This window comes from Talpa occidentalis, unplaced genomic scaffold, assembly GCF_014898055.3.
Source record: "Talpa occidentalis isolate TD23 unplaced genomic scaffold, MPIMG_talOcc4v2.1 talOcc4.5, whole genome shotgun sequence".
Taxonomy (NCBI): domain Eukaryota; kingdom Metazoa; phylum Chordata; class Mammalia; order Eulipotyphla; family Talpidae; genus Talpa; species Talpa occidentalis.
Genome location: NW_023604861.1, coordinates 33,775,591 through 33,802,067, shown reverse-complemented (window position 1 = coordinate 33,802,067; position 26,477 = coordinate 33,775,591). Strand labels below are relative to the sequence as shown.

The window sequence follows — 26,477 nt, the reverse complement described above, 5'->3', positions numbered from 1 at the left end:
CTAGGGCTTTCCTCATTTGCAAACTATAGATATACTCCAGACTAAATGCAAATTTTAAAACTACTCAATCATTAGGAAAATGTCTAGTAGAGTACAACAAACCCATCCTTATCAAAAAATAGTATCAGAAAAGGATTTTTAGCTCACCAAAACAGTGCAATACAACTTTCTCAAAAAAAACCCACAAAAAGTAAATAATCTAGTATAGCATTACTATGCAACAAACAGACAAAATTTAGGATTGTCTGCATTTACTTTTGGACTATTTCATTTTCACACCTCTATGAATCTCAAGGATAGAGTTTAATATAACCTGAAGCCATTCTTCAGGATTTGGAAATTACTTGGAATTACATTGAGATTACGAGGTCAACTCCACTTGTTTATTGTGGAAGAGGGAAATTGTCATTATTCTGCAGCACTTAGGAAATGGCAATAAATCAGGGAATTGGAAAATTAAGAATGAATATCCTCAATATATTACGATGAGCAGTCCATTAACAATTTTTTAAATATACATAAAATGTATTCTATTTAGCAATAAGAACTAGAAGGATGTGTCTTGATTCTAAGTTAAAGTAAGAGGAGTCTAAATTTATTGCCATCAACTAGGAAGGTGAATCAGTCCATTAAAGCTTGAAAACCAGGCATATTCTTCTCCATCCTGCCAACACCTGTTCTATTAGACATCTTTCTAAAATAGAACAGGTTTTTTTTTTTCTTTTGTTATAGTACATGACCTTACTCTGTGATGATTTCTACAAGTGGCCAAGAGTCATAGAGAATTTCTTGGTGGCTACAATATGCCACTTGAATACTAATTTCATTTTCTTCACATACAAACTAGCTTTGAACCCATAGTCATTTGATTAGCTTTACTAGTAAATGTTAAGCAAGATTACCTGTTTGATTTTATCAACTCCTACTCTTTGTTGAATTAACCTTACACTAAAAATCATCTGGTGATGAGACTCATCTTGCATAGCCCAGTAGTTTTCCTCCTTGACTGCACACTGGAATCACCAAGCTTTACCAAATCCTAATGCCTGATTCTCATCTGCAAAAATTCTGATTTAACTATTAAATGGTGGGGCTCAACAAGGGTATTTTCAAAGTTACCTCAGATAATTGTAATAGATAACAAGGTTGACAAACATTGCTCCTGGTTACCTTTCCTGCTCCCATCCAAGTTAACTTTCCCCTTCATTCACTGCAAGGAAATTGCACATACATAGCCCTTCTCTCAATTTTCCACTTTTTTCTATCAGAATTACTCCTTCCTCAAGATTCATTCCATATGAATATTTCTCATAAGTTTCATGTCCATCAGTACCACATTCCTCTTTCTAGTACCTCCAAAATTTCCATTACTTTTTTATTTATCAGACTAAGCTTAGTTATGTTCCTAACAATGTAAAAAGTGCAAACATAGAAAGTAATCTTAGACCAAGAGACAACACAATTGATCAAGATTAAAAAAAAATCCGAGATGACCTTTAGTGTCACAATTAGTACAAGTATTCTTAACCACAACAGTCTCTAAAGTTCTAGTAATTTTAATTAAAAAAACTGTCTAATGAATCTCTTAAAATATTGTTATAAATAAGAAAATAGGTATCTTAAGTAACTATAAGATTTTTAAACAACCAAAAATATAAAACTCTAATTTGAACCTAAAATAATATCTTCCTATTAAAAAAAAAAAAAACCACAAACCAGTTTCCTCATTATCCTCTTCTGCCTATATAAAAAACAATGCAGTAATAGCAGAGAACATTAAAAGCCAGGGGTGCTGCCCAGAAACAACTCATAAGGAACCTGGATGAGTTTGAGCTATTGGAAGATAATTTTAATTGTACATAAATAAAACCTGTCCTGTATGTGCACAAATGTAAATTAAAGTGCCAGACAGATTACTGGGAAATACTATTAACAAGAAATTGGTTCACTGCCCTAAGGCTCTGAAATTTTCTCCTAGTCAGCAAGCAAGACCTGGAGAAAAACAAAGTATTATAAGCAAGGGCATTGCCAATAAATAGGTGTCTAATAACAAGTACCAGCCACAAAGTTTTACTAAGTTTTCGTGTCATTGGAAAGTTTTGATCAAATCCCTAACCTGAAGTGCAAGTCAAAAATAATTCATGTTGGGGCCTCCCTGGTGGCACAGCGGGTTGAACGCAACACTGTGAATCTGTCAGCAGCTTCCACAGCGCCAGTTCGATTCCAGGCCGGGGAGATTCCCACATGGCGCGACAGACCTCTCCTGTCTTGTCCACTGCTCCCCTCAGCAGTGTATTTTGGTCCTTCTGCCTGTTCTGCTCCCTGCTCTGTCTCTGGTGGATTCTCTCATCCTCCCGCGCCTCTGGCCTGTACCCTAGTGCTTGTATAAATAAATAAATCTTTAAAAATAATAATAATAATTCATGTTAACTTTAAGCAAGGATAGATAAAACTATGCTAGTTCAACCAAGATTCTAGGGGTCAAAATGTAAGTCGTTTATATAATAAAATTCCTCAGCAATGAAAAGTGATGGAAAATAAAAACCTAATTTACCCCATCTACATTTTTCAAAATTAACATGAAATTGAAGCCTAAGCAAAAAAAAAATGGACAATGAAATGTACGAAAAACTCCTCACACTGATATTACACTATTTAAAAAAGCCAAACAAAATCAATTCTAAACTTTCTACCTAAAGAATATATACACAGGGGCCTCCCTGGTGGCTCAAGGGGTTACGACACAGCACTATGAGGCTATCGGCAGCCACTGCAGTTTGAGTTCGATTCCCAGCCAGGGAGGTGACCCACATGGCTCAGTGGACCTCTCCTGTCTCGCCCACTGCTCCCCTCAGCAGTGTATTTCAGTGGATCCACCTGTTCTGCTCCCCACTCTGTCTCTGGTGACTCCTTCCCCCCCCCCCCGCATCTCTGGCCTGCACCCCAGCTCTTGTATGTATAAATAAATAAATCTTAAAAAAAAAAAAAGTATACACAAATCTGAACATGACTATCTTCTAAGAAACACAAACCAGTTCTTTTTTTGATCAACAGATGCCTACAAGGTTGACATTGCATAAAAAACATGTTAGTACTAAACATTATGGCCTGCTCAGGTAGAACAAGTAGTACACCAAAAATACTTTCCAAATTACTTTAAACTGCATATAAACTTCTATATATTCACACACATAAGAATCTATAATCTCACACTTAAGAGTGAGACTGAGATCTTGTAAGCATGTTTTAGAACTTCTATTAGTTTCTGCACCTTTCAAAGTCATATTCTATAATCCTTGATGTTTATACTTCTTGTAAGACAACTGAGCAAGAACTATAGAAGAACCTAGGGGAAAGTTTCATGAAGTAAAGTTAAACACAAACCAAAGTCTTCCAAGAAATTTCTCAGAGGTGCCCTTACTGTCAGCTGACTAGAGACCAGATTAACTAGGAAAGAAAATAAGTTGAAAACAAAGTCAAAGGAATCCAGCAAACTTCTCAGAGTGCTCATGGAAGAACTCTGCTACTTTCCCTGGGAAAAGAAATCTAAAAGGAAAAACTTAAAGGATGAAAGTTCTAACTAAGAAGTTTAGAAATCAGGCCTTCCTCAGAGGTATCAGTCCACCTAAAATGACCATGATACTTGCAGCTTTGATGTAGATTCTTATGCTCTAAGGACTGCAGGGTCCAATAAACTACTACTAAACTTGAGAAGTGAATCATTTGCCAGGGAATGGACACTGGGCCTTGATGTATTACAATTCCTCTCTCATCTATGCTCTGAGTACATTAAAATCATTCTTCAGGTGACAAGGGTAATTTCCAGAGTAAACGAGAGATACAGAGAGTCCACATAGGCAAAAATATCTGGGTGGTCTATGAGGATGCTAATAGCAGCCCAAACACCCAACTTAAAGTAGCTTAACTAAAAACCTGCGTAACCTCATAGTGGAAGAGTCTGGAACCAGGACCAAAAAGCAGCTCCATGACGTTAGGTGCGAAGCATTCCACCTACTCTCTAAACCATGTACAATGGCGGGTGGGGGGTGGGGGTGCAGAGTTAAAAAAAGTCGCTTTTCTGTTCTGGATCCTTTTATGAGTGGGGAGAAAACTTTCTCAAAAGCCTGCCCGCTATTCTGCCCACTAGATTGTACTGGTCAAACCTTATTCACATCCATATTCTAGGAAGACAAATGGAGATCTGGATTTTTAGTCTCTATGTATTCTTGTTTAATAAAATTTTAATAATCTATCCTAACTGCAGAAATTCAGCTTTTTTAATTGGCTACAGAAAATGAAACTCAGTAATGTCTTGGAAATAATCTAGTTTGAGTAATGATTTTGTTTTTAATTCTAAAAATCAGGCTTATCTAATTAGGGCTAGTTTGAGAGTTAACATTTCTAAGCATTTTTCAAATCATCAACTGTAGGCATTAGCATTATTTTCAAAAGGAAAAATGTACAGTAATGCTTACCCACTGAAGAGAATCTAAAAAGAAAACTATTAGGCTAAAATCAGTAACAAAACTATCTGACACAAACTCCTCTCATCCTCTCTAGACCAATCAAACAGAATTGTGACAGTTTTTTTAGAGGAACTTTTTAAGTTCTCATTAACATAAATACAGTAGTATGACAAGATCTGCACCCTAGAGTTAATAAAATGTATTCCTACTTCCAAAGCAAAAACAGATGACTGGTCAGCTTGAACTTTCTCCAGTGTTAACCATCTGCCAAATTATTCAGAATCCTCCTAGGAAAAGTCATGATCCTCCGCACACTAATTAAATGAGTCAATGCTTTAATCATGCTTTAGATAACTAATCTATTTCAATCCTGATAATCTAATTATCTAAATCTGGTAAATAAGTTCCAACCTTAGTCCAAAATGATCAAAAGATTAAAGTTTAAAATCAGTGAATACAAACTGAAATACATGCACTATAATGAACTTCAAAACAGTCTGTTCTATTAAGTAGCATTTATTACCTGTAATTCAACAACTGAAATGCACTATTATACCAAGATTTTCTAAATCGGTTCTAACTAATGGAGTCTCTTTCATGATTAGGTGAATTTATGCTTGTTGGATTTAAAATCCCCAAAGTGGTTAGTCTTCCCTGATCATATAAAAACATGTACCATCTCCACTCACCCTGCTTTGGTTTTTCGCCACATCACATTTCACCTCATGTGTTTTATGTGCTGGTTACTCCACAGGAGGGGGACCATCTCTCTTGGTGCTCTATCTCCAGGGCCTAATACAGTGTCTGATGTACAGACACTGAGTAAACACATGCTAAATGAACAAATGTCTTAGAAATACAGAATCACGAATAGTAACTTTGTATTTTTGCTAAAATACACTGATTATTATTTGTAATTATGGAGTTAAAATTTCAACAGCAAGATAAATCACTGAGAAAGGTAAAAACTTGCTACTACCACAACTGCTACCTAAGAGGCAGCCATCAGTTATAAAATGCGTGCTATGTCCTATTCATGGACCCAACAATGTAACTCTAGTAACAATTCCATAATGTAGGAGTTAGTGCCATCTCATGAGTGAGGAAGTTGAGGATCTGAGAAGTTAAATAAGATGCCCAAGATCAGAAGATACCTTGATTGAATACATAAATGCTCTTACTCCTAAATCTGTCATGCTGATTTGGGATCTCTAAGTATTGTGAAGGAACAAAAGCGGTATCACAATAGCAAGATACAGAATCCAGCTACACAAAGAGTTGGAAAGAGCACAGGACTCAGTGATTTCTACACCTGAGTATCAGGCTGCCAAAACATGAGCTACGTTTGAAAATTTATCACTTGAGTTTTTCTTCTAAAAAAAAGTACCTCAGAGTCACAAGCTGGTCTAGTAGATAAACAGAGGTAAAGTATAAATAACATCTGTTCTCGTGACCTGGCCTTAGCAGCAAGTATTCGGTGAAAACCATGGTGTGTTGCATTATTTTTCCTAATCCATTTCTATTTTAAATGCAGTCAGTCATTTTCTAGTGTCCTTATAACCAATTCTTCATTTGCTTCCATTTTATATTTTTCATTCAATCCATTTATTCACAAATTTTAAACAAATGGTCAAATTCATTTGCTATTCCATAAAATAAACTGCTTCTGTGTACCAGTCACAGTTTCTAAGATATTTAGGCATTTCTCCCACCCAAGAATCTCAAGATTTCCTAGAAAATTGGCAGCCATATGAAGACTTGAAGCTCTTTTCTGAATCTACATTTATAATTTGTTACAAAATAATTTCACCCATAGGGAAGCTCACATTAAAGATAAGCCTCTAAGCCACTATTATATATCTGATTTAGATAGTTATAGGAGAATCTTTCTCACTTTCTGTAACACAAATATTATCCCAATTTATAAGTGACATTAAAAATCAATAAGGATCTTAATTTACGAACAAGGAGAGTTCTTACACTGAGTAGACCAATCAATCATAGTGTTGCTTAGCAATGTAACTGACTGAAAACAAAAGCAGTTAAAAGTTATAAGATATATTTACATTAAGCACATAACATTTGTGCTTTAATTATACATTCAAAAGCCCTCCGATTATGGTTGCCCACAAACTTAATCACTTCATTAGACAAATGCATTGTTTTCCATACTACAACGTTTCAGCAGTATTTTTCAGCTTGACAGTTTTACTTACTGTCTTGGAAGCAGTATTAATGTACTGCATCACCATTTCTTTTTTGATACTGAAGTCCTTTTCCCGCAATGGTGCCTTTTTATCTTCATTTAAATTCATATCTTCCTGGAAAACACAATTAAAAAGCCTCATTTTAGAATCTAAGTAGAGCAGCAAGTCTACATATACTATGAACAGAAGATCAATAATTTGTGACTAAAGCAGCATTAATTGTTTTGGAATGATTTACACATAGTTCTGCCTGGAGGAAAAGGAAAATAGCTGAAGATAAAAAGAATAAAGTATTCTAGATCATTTTAACAGGGTAAGCATTAATGCACATTTTTTGGAAAATACTACTGCTGCCTACAGTTTATGTTTTGAAAATGCTTTACAAATGTTAACTTTCCCAAACTTTAAAAATTCTTATTAAGCCATTAAAATAACATTCACATCACTATAGCTAAACATTGCAAGATTTGTCTTTCATTAGGTTATAAGGAATTAAAATATATACATACACACATACATATATGTTATTTTTATAAACACACATGTGCATACATCATTTTTACAACAACTGCCCCTGCAGCTATCCTGTACTAAGTTGAAAGAGCTGTCCATGTATCACAAAAATTAAAAGGTAAATATTAGTAAACAAACCACATTGCAGATTCTGATATAAAATACCTAGTGCTAATCCTAGCAAAAAACGAAGCACTGTATAGTTTTAGTTGTGTCTTCTCCACCCCTATCAAAAATATGTATAAACTAGTTGATGCACTGAATGTTCCAAATCACATAGGTGCTACACTCCCTCCAAAAATGCCACCAACTAAAAATCAAACATTTTTCAACAGTACCAATCTTGTTACAGGCCTATTTCTAACTCAAAAGTCAAGTGTATCTACATAAATATATGAATTGCTGCCAGGATCTATCAATGAAGTTGCTTAAGAGGCTATTTTGGCAAATGAAAGTGAGCCTGAGACAGAAATGGCTGCAGGAGAAGGGCAGCCCAAATGAGTTCCTCCTGATGTTAACCCCGGGTCATTTGTGATATGTGATGCAAAACAGCTAAATATATATAAACTTCATATGCACTCAGATATGGATCCATAAAAATCAGGGCTTGGATCACCTATAGAGCCCAGCAAGTTAAATTTCTTCCAAGTTTTATAAGAGTACTACAATTCATTGGACACTGAAGTTTATGCCTTTAGCTGACTCAGTTTTTGACTACCAAACCCTTCAAGCACTTAGGAGTCAAAATTTCCTTCATTTCACCTTGATATAAATATTTAAGTTCTTAAAAGTTGTTCCATTTGACACTTTAATAAAAAAGTAGTAATCAGTAATGTCACTCTGGGCTGTTCTACCTAGAAAAATTATGCGAAAATGGTTATTTTTTCCCCCCTCTAGGTCAGTGACTCTCAACAGACCCCCACTACCCTGAAGGAAACATTTTGGAAATGTTGGGGGAAGGAGGGGCTTTTTGAATGTCACAGTGACTGAACTGCTGCTACCACATTTACAGGGATATGGTGTTAAACATTCTGAAACATACAGGCTAATTCTGCACAATAAAAAATGGTCCTGTGTCCTACAGAAAGATGCAAGGAGTTTTGCTTTTTTTTAAAAAAGGCATAATTATCTAAGCTTAGACTCTAATTCAAATTAATATGTTTATTGTTACATATTAAATATCTTGAATTGCATGGTTTTAATATACATTGCATTTTCCAAGAATCTGACTACTCTAAACTAGCTGCATTGTGATTTGTTATGATTTTTTTATCTCTACCAACAGTTGTGTTCCATTTCTAGAGTTTAGGTATCCCAGGAATAGTATTGCTTGAGGTATCACCAAAATAGCATTCCTCTATCAACCTACACTGTAGCTATTGTACTCACAGTGGCATGAAACAAGATGTAAGAATGTACCTTCATCATACCTTTCCTCAACAGTTATGATCAATTGTTTATATTGAGATAGTTTTATTACATAGTATATAGTAAGGTATTATATTTTTTTAAATTATGAATACAATAACATTACCTACAAGATTTCACTAAGGTAATAGGGAAAACAGGAAATTGTTATAAAAGGTGGGGAGAATCTAATAGCACTGAGAATCTCCATTTTTAAATTATTCACTATATTTTTATTTTCTTTCTGCCTAATGGCCAAACATGACCTGGCCTCTTTAAAACAGCAAATTAAAATACTTCATAGATTCAGTATACTGAAAAAAAAAAAAAAAAAAAAAAGAAAAAAGCCAATCACTTGTTTCAATCAAAATAAAATTTCAAGGTGGACAGTTCAAAGAAAAAAAATGGTTACTGCGTTCTCCTGGGAAAGGCATCTTCAAGATCACATGAGCTCATACACTAAAGTGGTATGTTTGCAAGTAAGGAAGAGACTCAAGTGGTATGTTTGGGATTAAAGAAGAAACTCAGTTCTTCTAGCCTCTTTCCACTAGTTCATCCTACTTCTCTCAATTAATTATGGCACTGACCTTTACGACATGAGTGAGATGACAGTCTCAGGTTAAAACAGAAAAAAAATATTACAAAGGAGTTCAGAATCAACTACCTAAAACCACAAACCTTTCCAGAGCACTCCCTTGCATGTGGCTTCATCTAGCACATGGTCATTCTCTGTATGCCTGAGGAAATGCCACGGGAAAGAGTAAGAAAAGTGTAGTGAAGATGCAGGATTTTTAGAAAACATTTTTAACCTGTCTATAAAGGAAAGGGCTATAAGAAGAAAAGCCTCAACACACTGGCACTTCACTTCTGGGGGCCACCAGGTCCTTAGGAAATGTATTAGAAGGGCTTTTTTCTAGAGAACACATCCATATGTTCTGTTACAATTTGAGAGTTCAGTTAAGCATCTTCCAAGACTATTCAAAAAACTAGAGAGGAAGAGTAAAGCATCTTCATTTATTGAGGCATCTTCAGGGAAAAGCTTCAACATGAGAATTTAAGTACCAGGTAGTCTAAGCTCCATGTATTTCAGAAGAGACAGATAAACATATAAAATGACTCTGAGCTACCTGGTTATTAGAAACTGGAGAACTGGAGTTGAGACACCCAATCCAGTGCAGTTCCCAGATATTCATAATGGGTCCTTCATGAGCAAGTCACCTATTTTCACACTACTTAGTTTACATCTATTCAAAATAATCACATCCCTATCTCTATTGTCATAGGTCAGGTTCCCCAGAGGCAGAGCCTGACAGATTCTCAGCAGTTTACAGAGGTAGGTCTCAGGATAAGGGGAGTGAAAGAAGCAAAGCAGACCAGGGAAGAGAGGCATAAGAAAATGTGGCTCAGTTGGATTCTCACTTCAGCATGAATTGCACCACAGTGAATACCACCTGGAAGGAGAGGTCAGTCTGAACATTCACCCCTCTAGTCAATCAGTCATTAGCTTCAGGATGCTGGTTCCCTGAAGCCAAGTCTCTACATAAGAGGGTAGCTCTGAGCCACCAGCTGTCAACACTTACCTCCTACTGTATGCGTGGTGGTGGAAGGGCACCAACAGCATGTACCTTCATTATACCTTCAACAGTTATGTTCAATTGTTTACATTGAAATACATAGTTTTATTATATAGTGTAGTAAGGCACTGTATTTTTAACTTATTTTACATTAAAAAAATTAGTTTACTCTGTAGGCAGAACTGAATACAGAAACCCACAAAGTCTTAAAAAAAAAAAAACAAAACAAAAACCCTGTGTATTAACCAAGTATTCCAATCAAACAGGTCAGGATCAAAATGATCCCTCAAGTAAAGATTTTTAAAACAGTCTTGAAAAGGCAGTTTACTTCAATATATCAATATACTGATAAAGTATGTAGGTAATTCAACATTATGTATGGAAATACATATACAACCTAATTGTGTAAGGCCTCAGTAATTTAAATGAGGCTAGTGTTTCAGCGAGGCGAGACAAAGATCTACTCCCTAAATTGAAAAATGTTATCAGTTGGTTATTTCATGCAATATGGCTCCTTCAGAAAGAGTTATCAAATCAGTTATCAAATCAAACATTAGTTTCTGCCTATCTGAAATGTAATCACTATTTTTGTTGTTAGAGTTCTACCATTACCTTAGCAACACACGTTATGAATTAACTCATTTATAGCACTACCTTTGTATACATATTTTGATACAGCTTTGCCTGGGGAAATGGGAAACTGCAACATCAAAAAGTAATTTTCTGCTAGTTAATTACTTTCTAATTAAAAACTATACCTAAAATTGAATCACTGTGCTGTTTTACTCTGTGAGTGTGACTAGCACTAGGGACAGATTTTAGAAATAAAGCCATACTGCAAAAATAAATCTAAGTTAAGAGGCACTCCACAAAATAAGCATGATTCTTCCAATGCATGAAGGTCATGAAAGGTCAGGAAGTGTCACTGATTGTGAAAAGACTAAGGAAACAAGGCAAAGTAAATTCAAGGAGCAACCCTGGAATGGATCCTCAATCAGAAAAATGATAGTGGAATATTTGGCAAAAACTGAATAATGTCTAGCATTTAATGAGTCTTGTACCAATATTAATTTTGTAGTTTCAATAATTGTACTAAGTTTATATAAGATGTTGACAGAGAAATTAAGTGAAGAGTATAGAAGAATTCTATTTTCAACTCTTACGTAGATCTAAAAATAAAGTTATTTTGAAACACCAAGTTGCAATATTCATGAAAATTCTGCTATAAGAAATTACAAGAGCAAGAAAAATAGAACATCTTTCTTTTAAAAAAATTGTGATTCAAAAAAATAAAGAGAACAAGTATGTTGTATTTTTGGCTGCAATAAATATATATGGACTTGGTGAAGGGGAGGGAAATTAAGAAACCACTATTAAGAAAAATGAGTCTAGGAGAGGAAGTGTTAAGGACACAGGTAACAATTTCATTCAAAGCCTAGAGATCAGGCCTCCCTTGGAATTTTCCCTACAAAGCTTAAGTTTCCTTCCATTTTTATTCCCAATTCACTGTCTTCATTCATTCTCCCAGCAACTTTTCAACAACTTCACAAATAACTTCTATTCCTATAATTCCTATAAACTATCCCATGCCTTGCCACACCATCCTTGGCTTCCTTGCAATCAGCAATCGTCACTTCCCCGTTCCACAGACTTCCTGACCACAGTTGGTCCTCTTCATTATGTAAAAACTAATCCACCTCTGGTGTCACCATAATCTCCATGATCATATTCTCCAACCTCAATCTTGCATCTTTTTGCTTCTCCCATCCCCACAACACCTCTGCCGTGACCTTGATTAAGCCTTCAGTTTCTCGATCTCCTTCACATTCTCTCCCAAAGAAAACTAATTATGTGATTCATCAGTTGCATCAACATTCGTGGAAAATCCTACCAGTTGCCGCTTCTCTCATCCTCTAAGGTAGTTATTTCAAACTTTCCATTTTCTAGGAGCTATAAAACTACCACTTCTACCTCTCATTTTTATTTTTTTTTTTATTTTATTTTATGCATACAAGAGCTGGGGCACAGGCCAGGGGTGTGGGGGGGGGGTGAGAGGATTCTCCAGACACAGAGTGGGAAACAGAACAGCAGATTGACCAAAGTACACTGCTGAGGGGAGCAGCGGGAGAGTCAAGAGAGGTCTGCTGCGCCATATGGGTTGCTCCCTGGCTGGCTGGGGGATCAAACTTGTGCTGCAGATGCTGCGTATAGCTTCATAAGTTGCATCTAAACCCGTTGCGCCACCAGGGAGGCCCCTATCATTTTTAATGAGCAAATTTCAATTTTCTCTGGGAAAAGAAAACTATCATTCAATTTCCCATTTCCTATATGACCAATCAACTTGCCCACTAATCTTTCTGCACCAATTCCTGCATCTATCCAAAGATGATTCCATTCATTTATGCTCTAGATGAACTTCCCTCCTCCCCTCAAAAAAGGGCATTACACATCAATTATCCTTTTTTCTTATTTTCACTAAATTATTCTCAGTTGGGTATCAATGTATAAACATGCTAATTCTAAATGGATTATTGGAATAAGGAAAAAAGTCTTTCTTCAGCCCTAGCTCTCCTTTGGTATGATTTTCTTTCTCCTTCACAAGTAACTTTTCACAGAGTCTTTTCTACATGTATTACACTTTCCTAGTGCATCTACCATCATGGTTACCTTTTAGGTATTTGTTAAATGAGATGTGACAAAAGTTTCCAATAGAATTTGTTAATCTTACTTTGGACAAAGATGTGAAATCAGATAGCTTTCTGCAATATAGAGCTACAACCAGAAATTAAAAATTCACAGTCCCTGGCTAGAGGAGTAACAGAAATAAGGTCTAACATCAGGGTAAAATGTTCAGGCAGTGTCACAAGCAAAATTACACAAGCAAAAATTCATTACACTTCCTGGTAAAAGCACACCATCTCAGTAACATAGAACAAGGCCAGTATGGTAAAGTCCTGTCCAGCAGTACTTGCTCCAGAGGTTAATGGGTAACTCCCCCACAGACTTCACTCAGCGAGCTCTGTGACTTTGTGTGGTGCTTGTCCATCCAGAGGATTAAGGGGATACACCTTTTTGTTACTTGCATGAGGATATTAAATGGGACAAAGGACGCTTTGACCTAGAAACTGGGTCAATGGCATGCACTTGAACCAGCAGCTAAAAAGGTATTCCAAGAGATTCTTACTATGAATTGAATGGAGGGAGAAATTTCCACATATCAGGAAATGCCAGGTAACTATTTTTAAGGTATTCCCTTCACTCCAACAGACAAAATACTGGTATGAAGTAAATATTTTCATATTTTTTCTAAAAACTGAGCTGAAAAAAAGATGTATTCTAAATATTAATAATAGATAAAGCACTAAGGAACAATCAAGCAGAGACTGGCAAACAGAGTGGACATTTTTTCAAATGAATTACAAATGTTACATTTAACTATTTTCATCCATGGATATGGATTTTATAAAACAGCACGCTCATTAAATTTACATCAAGTTGAGAGGGAGAGTTAACACCATGGAGAGTCAGATTAAATTTAAAACGATTGACTATTCGGAGAATTAAGCGAATATATACATGTATGCTGAAGATGGTCAGGTGCAAGATAATTCACTGTGAGAAAAACAGTACAGACAGGCAACCATGACCAGAGTCATAAAGTTTAACTGGAAAATGAGTATAATCATGGATCAAAACACTCATATGGATCAATAAGCATAATATCAAAAGATAAAAACTAGAAATACAACAGCAAAACCAAATGAATTCTTTAGTCAAGTGCAATTACCTGATTTTGATAGTGTTCTCTTTCATGGGTTAAAATGAATGTAATTATTCCTGTTAATGGTCTGTTTTGCTAACATTTTATCATTACAGCCACAAACGGGTTAAACATCTTAAGAGACTCACAGTGACACCCTTACTACTTCTGAGACTTCAGAGCTCAACATCCTATAAAAATCTTAACCATTTTGCTTCTAAACGTGTAGTTCTGTCCAGACACAAGGGAATTCATCTTCCATACCACACAATGCCGAAAAGTCTCACTGACCTATATCCTTAGTAAGGTAATCTTATACTACCATGAACTGTTCAGTGCCAAAAAGTGTGCGATCTCATGATCTCATTCCAGTTTATTATACACTTTCAAAGAGTGCAGAAGACATGAAACTTATCTAGTTCCACAATTGATTAAATTTCTTTCTTAGATTAAGTTTAAGGAAAATTTAAAAAACTTGGAGATTGCAATTACTTTATAACCAGTTTTTGATATTCCTTATGTCTATATATATTTATATACTAACACTATATAATAGCTTACCTTCCTTTTGTCCATTTTGACTATGTACCTTCACAAATTTATATAACTTTATCTTTTATATAAGGGCAATTATAAAGATTTTTTTTTTTGGTTGGGTTTTCATTATTCTGTTTACAGTGTCTTTACTCTATCCCCATTAAAAAGACAGTCTACAGAATGTGAGAAAATATTTGCACATCATATATCCAACAAGGGATCCAAGATCTAAAATTAACTGATGTAACTCAACAAGAAGAAAAATAACCCAATGGAAACAGCCCAAATGCCCAAAAATAGATGACTGGATCAAGAAGATGTGGTACATATATACCATGGAATATTACTCAGCATTCAAAAAAGATAAACACATGCAATTTGCAGCAACATAGATGGCGCTGGAAGGGATCATGCTCAGTGAAATAAGCCAAAAAGAAAAAGAAAAATACCGGATGGTCTCACTCATAGCAGGAATCTAGAAAACTTAAATAAGGGACCAGGAAAATGAATAACTATAAGAAAGTGAAAATCAAAATCAACAAAAAACTATGAACCAGAGATACTCTTTGGGGGGTGGGGGGCGGGAGGGGAAGGATTGGGGTCAGAATGGGGGTGTTGCAATTGTAGGGGAATCTAAAAATAAAATTTATTATTAAAAAAATGGATAGAAGAGCTAGGCACGTCTCTAAAGAAGACATACAGACGGCCAACAGGCACATGAAAAAAAATGTTCATCACTTATTATCAAGGAATACAAATCAAAACCACAATACGATACCATCTCATACCAGTAATAGGCTGTGTCAAAAAGACCAGAAGCAATTGTGGTGAGGGTATAAAGAGAAGAGAACCCTCATACACTCTTGGTGGGAAAGCAGACTACTCCAGCTTCTATGAAAATTCGTATGGAGATTTTACAAAGCATGAAAGATCAATCACACAATCCAGTAATTCTACTTCTATTAGTATCTACCTGAAAAAATGCAAAACACTAAGTAGAAGGGATATATACATGCCTACGTTCATTGCACCACTACTCACAATAGGCAACCTACGGAAACAACCTAAGTGCCCAAGGGCAGATGAGTGAATTAAGAATGATTGGTGTAGGGCCTCCCCGGTGGCGCAGCGGTTGAGCGCTGGGTTGCGAAGCTGCCCGCGCCCGAGGAGCCGGTTCGATCCCCGGCTGCTCCCCGGCCACCGGAGGAGGGTCCCACATGGCGCGCAGACCTCTCCTGCCGCCCGCTGTTCCCCTCAGCAGTGTACTTCGGTCCTTCTGCCTGCTCTGCTCCCCGCTCTGGCTCTGGTGAATTCTCTCACCCTCCCGTGCTTCTGACTGTACCCAGTGCATGTATAAAACAAACAAACAGGGCCTCCCCGGTGGCGCAGCGGTTGAGCGCTGGGTTGCGAAGCTGCGCGCGGCCTCTGCGGCGCCGGTTCGATCCCCGGCTGCTCCCCGGCCACCAGAGGAGGGTCCCACATGGCGCGCAGACCTCTCCTGCCGCCCGCTGCTCCCCTCAGCAGTGTACTTCGGTCCTTCTGCCTGCTCTGCTCCCCGCTCTGGCTCTGGTGAATTCTCTCGCCCTCCCGCGCTTCTGACTGTACCCAGTGCATGTATAAACAAAACAAACAAACAAACCAGCAAAACAAAATAAAAATAAAGCATGCCTCTATAAAAAAAAAAAAAAAAAAAAAAAAAAAAACAAACAAACAAATAAATAAAGCATGCCTCTATAAAAAAAAAAAAAAAAAAAAAGAATGATTGGTGTATGTTCACAATGGAATATTCCTGAGCTATACAAAAGAAAAAAAAAAAAAGAAATCTTGCTGTTTGAGATAACATGGGTGAAATTACAAAGAGAAGTAAGTCTGAAGAAAAACAAATACTGGATGATATCACTCTATGTAGGTTATGAAAAACAACAACAAAGGAATAGACAAAAACTCTTGAAATCTGGCTGCAGAACTGACACTACTCACTGGTGTGAGGGGGCCCAATGGACAATGTGAAGGATTACTGGCCTTAATGGTGGGCATGGTGTGAGAGCACACATTTCTGGAGGTGTGAACCTATACCCCTCAAACAAAGTGTTATAAACCAACATTACCTCAATAAACATAATTTTCAAAAATTTAACAAGAATTTAATAGGTACTTCTCCAGAGAAGACATACAGATGGCCAATAGGCACATGAAAAAAAAAAAAGCTCATCACTTATTATCAAGGAACACAAATCACAGATCATTGTATGACCAAACACTCTAGCTAGAGCTTAGAGAAAGAGTGTAATCTCTATATGAGACCTCATTTCCATTACCCTAATGCCAGTTTCAAGAAATAAAAGAAAAAAATGAAACAAGTTATCACTTTTCTTTCACATACTATAAATTTTAGTGAAATTGACAAAAAATGCAATGAATATGAGGGAGCTGTACAGCTCTAATTTATTATGGAATATAATATTGCTGGAACTGCAAGCTTATGCATAAGCACCTAAAATCACCAACAACTGTTAGGTAATTCAACAGATAAGAACATTGCTACTGATAAACAGTATTTCACTCATTTGCTTTTCAACTTTTCTAAACAAACAGCCATATCTACATATCAATAAATTACATGAAGGATAAAACAGTCATCTTACTTGATATAAACGATGACTTTTCTAGAGGAAAATGAAACTGAGCAAAAACACTCAACAGCTCAAAAAGAATGTACCTCCACACTTTCTAACTGGTAAAAAGGCTATGCTTATACTTTACCACAACACAGTGTCCTTTTAAAACTACTCACTTTAACCATTTAATTGGTTCAACAAACTCCTACCAGACAAAATCCACTACTCCAAAATAACTTAGTTTCTCATTTACTTGAATCTGGCATTAAACTCCCCACCCATGAATCAACTTGATAATTGTTTTATACTTCCTCCTCCTCCACCTCTGGGGGAAAATATCTATTTGGTTTTTCTGCCCATTTTTTAACATCAGAGTTGTTCAATTGTATGAATGCTTTACATATTTTGAATATTAACTGCTTACCAGACATGTAGTTTGCAAATATTCTCACCATTCCATTTTTTTTAATTTGTTGAATTCTGTTGCTATACAGACACTGTTTAATTTGCAATTTACTTGCTTATTTTTGCTGTTGTTGCTTGTGCTTTTGTTGTCATATCCAAGAAGTCACTGTCAAAGCCAGTGTCAAGGAGCTTTACCTCTGTTTTCTTCTAGTAGGAGTTTTATAGTATTAGGATTTACATTTAAGTTTTTAGTCAATTTGAATTACATATCATCCCGCACCTGTGACAATAGCAGTTATCAAAATGAGGGGATCAAGTGCTGGTGAGTAATGTAAATTGGTAGTCATTACAGACAACAAAAGTATGGAGGGTTCTCAAAAAATTACAAATAGAAATACATGTGATCCAGCAAATCCATTTCTGGGTATATAGATAGATTGATATAAATACAATAGAAAAACAAACTATATGTGTGCTGAGACATGTATGTATAATGAAACTGTATCTGTGTGTTGTACATAATATAGTGTGTATGTATATATATGTATACATACATGCAATAATACTAGTCAGTCATAAAAAAGGATGAGTCAATCCCAGTCAGGGAGCTAACCCACATGGCACAGCAGACCTCTCCTGTCTTTTCCCGCTGCTCCCCTCAGCAATGTATTTCAGTCGATCCACTTGTTCTGCTCCCTATTCTGTCCCTGGTGAATCCCCTCACCCTACCTCCAGCACCTCTAGCTTATATCCCAGCTCTTGTATACATAAATAAACAAAATACATCTTTACAAAAATAAAATAAAGCTGTATTTATTAAAAAAATAAATAAAAATAAAATAAAAAAGGAAATCATGCTATTTTATGAGAACATGAATGGACCCTCAGGGCATTATGCTAAGTGAAGTAAGTCAGAGAAGACAAATACTACATAATCTAAAGTTACCAAACACAGTAACAGTAGATTGGTGGCAGAGGAAAAGGGTAAAGTGGTCAGAGAGTACAAATTTGCAGATATAAAATGAAACAGGAGTAGGGATCTAATTTTTACATAAGGTAACTTTGGTTAAAAAATACTGTATTTTACACTTACAAGTTATTAAGAAAGTACATCTTAAAATTTCTCACTACAGGAGGAAATAAAACTACATGAGGTGATATATGTGTTAACTAACCTTCTAATAGTATTAACTTCTAAATATCTGGAATCACAATTGTACATATCAAACTTATACAATGTCATATTATGTAAGCGTATCAGTAACAAAATTTCTGTCTCAATAAAGTGGGGTAAAGAAAATACAGTTTCTGGTTTGCTAAAATTCAGCATCTTTGAGAGAGCATGAGTATAACTGCTCCTCTGCAGAAGACACAGCAAGGTATCAGAATAGAGAGGACAGCCTACAACATGAAAAGGTTCCAATCCTGCAGGGAATGTGTATAGAAGCAAAGGGGATAAAGAAAAGACAAAAGGACCAGAGTGATACTCAAAGAAAACAGGGTAGAGTTGAAGGACAGAAAAGAAAACCTGGATAATCTATTGTTAAGAACTGACCAGAGAGGAAGAAAAAGCAAGAAAATGAAAAGTGTAATCTTACCCAAAGGAAAAGAAAACCAAACAAGCATTGTTACTTGTTGCAAACTGGATCTGACCATTAGAAGAAAGCCATTTACACTTGACAGGTAAACATCTGGAACAAAATAGCAAAATTACAAACCTCCTGAAAAAAGTAATCCACTCTTTTTAAGAGGACAGGGTCTAAAGAAAGAAAAAGGATGGGAATTAGGGCAAAGGACACATTAATTTTCCATGGACAGAATGTGGGTCCCAGGACACAAGCAAGTCTGGGCCATCTGAGGGGTAGTATACATAAAAAGGTACCTCCAGCAGAGGAATGGGTTCATAGAAGACTGGGCCAGAAGGTCAGACAAAGGACATGTCACCAGTGACAAGGGAATTTTCAATGACACTGGGAGGAGAGGGGACCATAAAAATTCCATGGGAGCAAGTAATCATCATTTGTAATATGCACCTCTGACAGGCAAAGTTATCTCACAAAGATGTCCACAATGCAATCCTTGGATCCTATAAATATATTTTATTATGTAGCAATAGGGACTTTGCAGACAAAAATGAAGTAGCAAGCTGAAATAAGGAAATTATTTTTGATGATCTGGGTAAACCAATCTAAAAAAAACTTGAACCCTTAAAGAACTTTCTCCAGACGGCGGCAAGAGATGATATAGAAGTGTGAGTCAGAGTCTATGTAAGTATGAGGTGGACTTGATGTAACTCACACGAAGGACAGAAAAGAGGCTTCTGGATACTAAAGCAAGGAAAATGGGACCTCAGTGCCACAAGAGCAAGGAACTAGACATTGCCAACATGAACTTGGAAGAGGATTCCTCCCAACATTTCTGATTAAAGTCCAGCCTAATACCCATTTCAGCCTTGTGAAACCTAAAGAATCCAGTTAAATCAACCTGGACTGCTGACGTACAGAACAATGAGACAATTCATCGGTGTTTTAAGCCAACAAATCTGTGCCAACTGTTACAGCTGCAATAAAAAACTAACTCTCCACCACACCAATGCCAAATAATAAATACTCTAGGTCCTCACGTGGCTCACATTATTCCTTCCCTCTCCTCATCTCCTCTCTCCGACCTAGTCCTGGAGGAAAGAGATTCAGGCCAGAGTGGGCAAGAGAGAAGCAAAGTAGGGCAACAGAAGACGCCAGCCATACCTCCAACAGCAGCCCCTACTGGAGAATCTAAATGGAGAAGACTTGCAAGAGGGGAGAGAAGAAACCTTCTTTGGATGAAAATTACATTGAATCAGGGTTTTCATTATTTAAAAGCTAACAGAAAGGTTTAGTGACCTGCCTGAGACTTTATCCAGGGGCAGGAAAAAAAATAAACCCTCAGAGCTGGTTTGAAGAGGCACTGACTAGGGACAAGTAGTCACTTTCAGCTTGTACCAATCATGCACACCTACTTAAAAAAAAAAAAAAATCAGTTACATGGGATCTACAAAGTAACCACTGAAATTTGACTTCAAGAAATAAAAGATGTAAATCAAAACACAGGTTCAATGCAATCCCTATCATAAACACAATGGCATTTTTCGGAAGTATTACAGCTACAAAAGTCCATGAGTACCCCCCCAAAAAAAAAAAAATCCTGAGACTAAAAATCTAAAATGGAGGTATCACATTCCCTGATGTCAACCTATACCACAAAAGTGACAGTAATTAAAATAGGATCATCTTGAATAAAAACAGCCATACAGCTCAATGAAACAGAATTGAGAGCCCAGAAATAAATCTGCACACATATGGACAATCATGGCAAAGAGCCAAAAGCTTACTATGCAGCAAGGAAAGCCTCTTCAATAAATGTTACCAGGAAATATGGACAACCACATGCTTAGGAATGGAACAAGACCACTATCTAAACCCACAACACAAAAACTAATTCCAAATGAATTAAAGACTTGCATGTAAGACCTAAAGCCTTTTAAAATACAAATGACAGATTATATGCTCCTTGACATTGGTCTTAATGAAAACCTATGAGAATTTGACTCCAATGGCAATGAAATAACAGCCAAGAAGAAAAGGGGGAGTGGAGTGAGGTGGGGTGGGGAGGGCCTACACTAAATTAAAAAGCTTCTAAACTAAACTACTGAACTATCACCAAAACAAAGTCACCCTACTGAATTGAAGAATAAATTTGTAAATCATATATCCAACAAGGAATTAACAACCAAGATCTACTAGAATTCATACAACTCAATAAGAAAACAAATAACCCAATCAAAAAGTGGTCAGAAGAGTTAAGTAGACACTTCTCCAAAGAAGACATGCAAATGGCCAACAGACACATAAAAAGATGCTCATCACCTATTATTAGGGAAATGCAAATCAAAACAGTGAGGTATGACCTCAACCTGTGAGAATGGCTATTATCCAAAAAAGAAACAGCAAGTGTTGAAAGGGATGTGGAAACGGAACCTCTACACACTGTTAGTGTGAACTGGAGCATTATGGAAAACAGTATGGAGATTCCATATGATCCAGTTATCCTACTTTTCAGTATTTCCCTGAAGGATATGGAAACACTATTTCCAAGAAATATATGCACGCCCATGCTCACTGCAGCATTATTTACAATTAGCAAAGTTGTAAACAACGTAAGTGCCTATCAACATATGACTGGATAAACATGAGGTATACAATCACAATGAATACTATTCAGCTACTGAAAAAGGAGATCTTGCCATTTTCAATAACATGGATGGACCTTGAGCATATTATGCTAAGAAAAATAAGTCAAACGGTAGGAGTGAAATCATACAGTGTTTTCTTTATCTTCCCTGTGGAAACTGATAAACAAATAAACTCTTAGAAGAATAAAATAGTTGAAGGGGAAAAGGTAAGGAAATAGAGAAAAAGGGGCCACATGTTGCTTTATACTGCTATATATCCAAAAGATATGGTATAACTTATATAAACCAGTATTGCTTCAATAAAAGAAAATTTTAAGAAATCAAAGTTGTATATACAAGGATATATATATCACTATTTCACATATCAAAGATACACAGAAAAACCAACATGGATTTTTAGGTGAAATTCCACTTTTACCAAATGGGAAAAAGCCCTTAAGAAGAAGTGTAAGTAAATAAGTCATCACTTTTTGGAAAAAAAATAAAATGCACAGTGAAACTATTACCCAGAGACCAAGGAAATCAATTTCCGAAATAAAAGTGAAATGCATACAAATGTTGAAGTATCACACTGTACTTCGCATTCATTAAGTAATCAAGTTAGCACACTCTCAAAGGACTGTCTTGAGAGGGAAAAGAGGTGTTCTTCAAAACAAAGATTTTTACTTCATGTAAAAATTAAATACTTTTGATGACATTAAATGAGATTTTAAAATTATAAAATTACAAAACAAAGGATCTACATGCAAATTTTACTTAGTATGAAACTTCTGTAGGTGCAAATGCCAGAGGTAAAAATGGCAGATTATTAAATACTACTTCTTCATAAAAATTTTTATTACTAAAAATACTAGAGAGGTGCAAGCCAAAAATCAAACGCAATCTAAATCTAGTATCTCTCCACAGATATAAAAACAGCTTTAAATTTGTCAAAAATGTGGTTCCCTGAAAAGTCTCAGAAATATCACTACTCCACATTTCAAAAAGGACAAAGACCCTTTTCAATTTCAGAATCATCAGCAGGTTCTCCCTGCAGTACATTGTGATATGGTCAAGGAATCAGACAGGGAAGTTAAGAACAATTCCTTATTTCTTTTTTAAAAATGCCATAGTTGTGACCAACTTATTTATTAGCAAATCAGTCAGCCCTGAGAAAGCAACAATTTTTTTATACTTTTGAGTAAAGTGATTTGATTGCAAAAGGTCTTCTGCTGGCAGGAAGACCTATTTAAGGTTTAACAAGTGATAGGGCCTACTTATTAAATATAAAGTCTGTAAACACTTCAAAAACATCAATATCCTCCTGGACTGTACATAGTATTAAAATTTATATTCTTATCCTTTTCCTGGGGAAGAGTCATAGAAGATACTCCGTAAGCAATCGAGTCCGGAACAGAATACTCTAAACCAAAATATATTCAAAACTTTCTATGCTAGTGGTAGTTTTAATGGCATATAGTAAAAAAATATGATCTTCGGAAAGTCTGAGGTCAACAGCCTGTTCACTCTACTTACTCAGATGGTACCAGCAATTCTGTTGAAAATAACTTTTTCTAAACAAGAGAGTCACAAGTGAACCCAAAAAAGTACCATTCCAGAATCTGTTGTATAGTTAGATGAGTAGTTCCACATGCATATATGGATGAGGGGTGAGTCAAGGGTACTTTACTCTTTAGTTCTTAGAAGATGGTCAAGAAGAGAACTATCTTTATACAAGTCTCATTATAGAGACAAAGGATAGCAAAAAAGAAAAAGGTTCTCAGTTCTAGGTTGAAATTACATAAACTCATAATAATAAGAGTTAATAAAGACCAAAAACTAAGGCTCTAATATCAAGCAAACATTTTATTTAAAAAAATAAAACTTCTTACCATCATCTTTTCAAAAAGTTCTAAGATTTCTTTTTCCGACAATGGCTTTGGAATGTTTTGCATTGTCTCTGAAGAACAATCACTGGTCGCAAAGACAGTCTTCAAGTTGGAAAGTGGAGGTCTCTCCTTCTTGCTGCCTGGAATTCTTATGCTAGCAAATCTGTCCAGCTACAAAGATAAAATGGAAAGATTAAAATGTTCATTTCTAAGCATTTCTTCTTCAACATTAATCTAATTCCCAAAATGGAAAAAAAAAGTTCAATCACATTATCAATGTGATTTCACAAGGAGACATTCAGTACTGAATTCTCTAAAATTAAAAATATATAGAAATTAAATATTTTCAGTAGCCATCCTATCTAGAAAAAAAGTGATGAAAGACAATCTTAAAAAAGTTTTCCTCCAACTTTAAAGTTATAGAACTGAGAATCTAATGACAAGGTCACCTTTACAGATTAGTAAATTAACAGTATTATAAAGGTAACTTAGCTAAACAACCTCAAACACACTCTGTGTGCTCCCAGCTCTCTTGTCCAATGTCCTTTTCATTGTACATTTTACACTTGTGGATGAAACGGGGTGGCCATGATTTAGGAATGTTTAGAATTCTACTTTGATCTCCATAGTTTGTTGGCCTAATAGACACATTTTCATTTACTAATTGGTCTGTATTTGAATTTCATGAGCAACTATAGAGAGGGGTGGCTACAGCTTCACAAAAACGTGGGGTATTTTTGAAGCTAGATTTGTCTTACAATGGGTTTTCTTCTACAACTAGTACAAATAGTTCACTAATATTTCACAGTGAATAGATACTGATTTTGCAAAGCTAATTTCATTTCATTCACTGAAAATTGCTTGAATTTCACAGTTCTATTCATCACAGAACCCAGATTTATACAATGTTTCAAGTAGTAACAATCAGAAAGGCAAAAAAAATTTAAAGTAGGTATTATGAGCAAAAATATACTTAAAAAGAATGTTTCTGTGAATTTCTCAGCATAACTATGCATGTTATTATTAAGCTACACAGTTCCTTACTTGTACTATCCACCTATCAAATGCTCAAGAGTCACATATGGCTAGTGATAAAACATTGGCAAAAGCACATACACATTTCTATCATAGAACACTCTGTTGAATAGAGCTAGTATAGCTCATTAAAGAAATATGACACTTAAATTCTCCATTTAAAAGGATATTAAGTCACAGTGTGATTAATTCACTTTATTAAAGTAGGCTTTCTTCAAATGATATGTAAAGGAAATAATGCTTATCTTTCAAAAATAGGCCTTTAAATTCACTATGACTATAGTTTAGGAAAAATACTATGCACTGAACTCACATGAGCTAACATGACCTAAACATTAAAGCACTAGACTATGACAGTTTCAGGGAGGATTGGAAGGAGTCACAGGACATCGCTGTTTTCATCCTGACAAACCAACCTAGCCAGACATCCCATCAAGTCATAGTTATTGTTGTTTTCAACCCATCATGGAGCTAAAGACACACACACAAAAAAAAGTCTGTAAAAACTACAGACCAGGAATGGCAAATTGCTTTATCCTGTTTAGCCCTAACAAACAGCTGCAGAAGTTAAAGATACAGAAAAACCAGTCAAATTTCTCATGAACCCCTGACAGCTCCATTAGTGCTGCCATCAGAGGTGAGCATTCCAAGGCACCTAAGTCAGAAGGCCCAGCCAAGGAGCAAGTCTGCACCCACCTGCTAACTCTTTCCTTCAAGTCTTCACCATCTGCCTGGGGTAGCAAGCCAATGGCTGGGGCAAGGCAGGAAAGCTCTGCAAGATTTCCTCTGAGGCATGAGAAGCCTCTCTAAAAACAAAGCAGCAGCTCTCCAAAGACAAAGCAGCAGCTCTCCAAAGACAAAGCAGCAGCTCTCCAAAAACTGCTTTGGCCTCAAAAGGCATCCAGGACACTACCATCTGAAGGCTGGGGCAAGATATCAGGTCAGAGAGAGAAGTTTGAAGAAGTAAACCAGAAATAGAACTAAAAGCAAAAAAGAACTCTAATATTAACCATAAAAGAGGGTATCAGGACTTTAAAACAGAAACAGATACCCTACACTTTTGAAATCTAACAGGTCAGTTGTAAAAATAAAACAGATTTCCAGAAATCTCATACGCAGTCAGAGCCCAAGTCCTCAAGATAACGGACACCACGGATGAGCTAAATCAAACTAGAGCGGCACTTAACGCCAAACCCAGCTCAACATTTGCTCAGTCGCCAATTGTAGCAGCCTGATTAAGAAGGTCATGCCCTTTCTTGGAAGCAAATATTATTTACTTTAATTTCTACTTTAATTAAATAAAATAAAATGTCTACCATATAGTCAAATATTGCTATATACACAAAGAACGCTTGACCCATAATGAAAAGAAACAGGCCTAGAGTTAGCCCAGATGGTGAAATTATCCGATAATTGAAAATAAGATTTATGAAAATGCTGGAGGGTATAATTCCCCAATGAGATAGGGAATTTCTACAGCAACGCCATGGAAACTCTTTTTTAAAAATAAAGTAGATGGAGTAGGAAAAAGTACCAGAAATGCATAATTGACTCGACGGGTTTAACAATAACCCAGACACTGCTGAGAAATCTATATACAGATCAACACAAAATATCCATAACACATAATAGGAAAAAGGAACAAAGCAACCATTATCTGTTATAGATCATAAAATATTTTAACACAAGTGTAATTGAGGAAGAGAAACAGAAGAATGGAGCAGAACACTTATTTCAGGAAATAATGACTGAACTAATTGATAAGTATCAATTCAGAGATGAAAGAAGCTCAGTAAACTCCAAGAGTAAACACCAAAATCAGAAAACCCACATCTGGACACCCTTATTGTCAAAGT

The 26,477-nt window shown here is 36.0% G+C and overlaps 1 protein-coding gene across 1 annotated transcript in view; it reads right to left on the bottom strand.

The window, feature by feature from the left end:
* The window catches only part of DIAPH3 (diaphanous related formin 3), a 454,058-nt gene that overhangs the window by 381,855 nt on the left and 45,726 nt on the right, over nt 1–26,477 (bottom strand). The window contains 2 exon segments of the mRNA XM_054701595.1: nt 6,683–6,787; nt 23,590–23,757. Coding sequence (XP_054557570.1) covers nt 6,683–6,787; nt 23,590–23,757 — 273 coding nt within the window.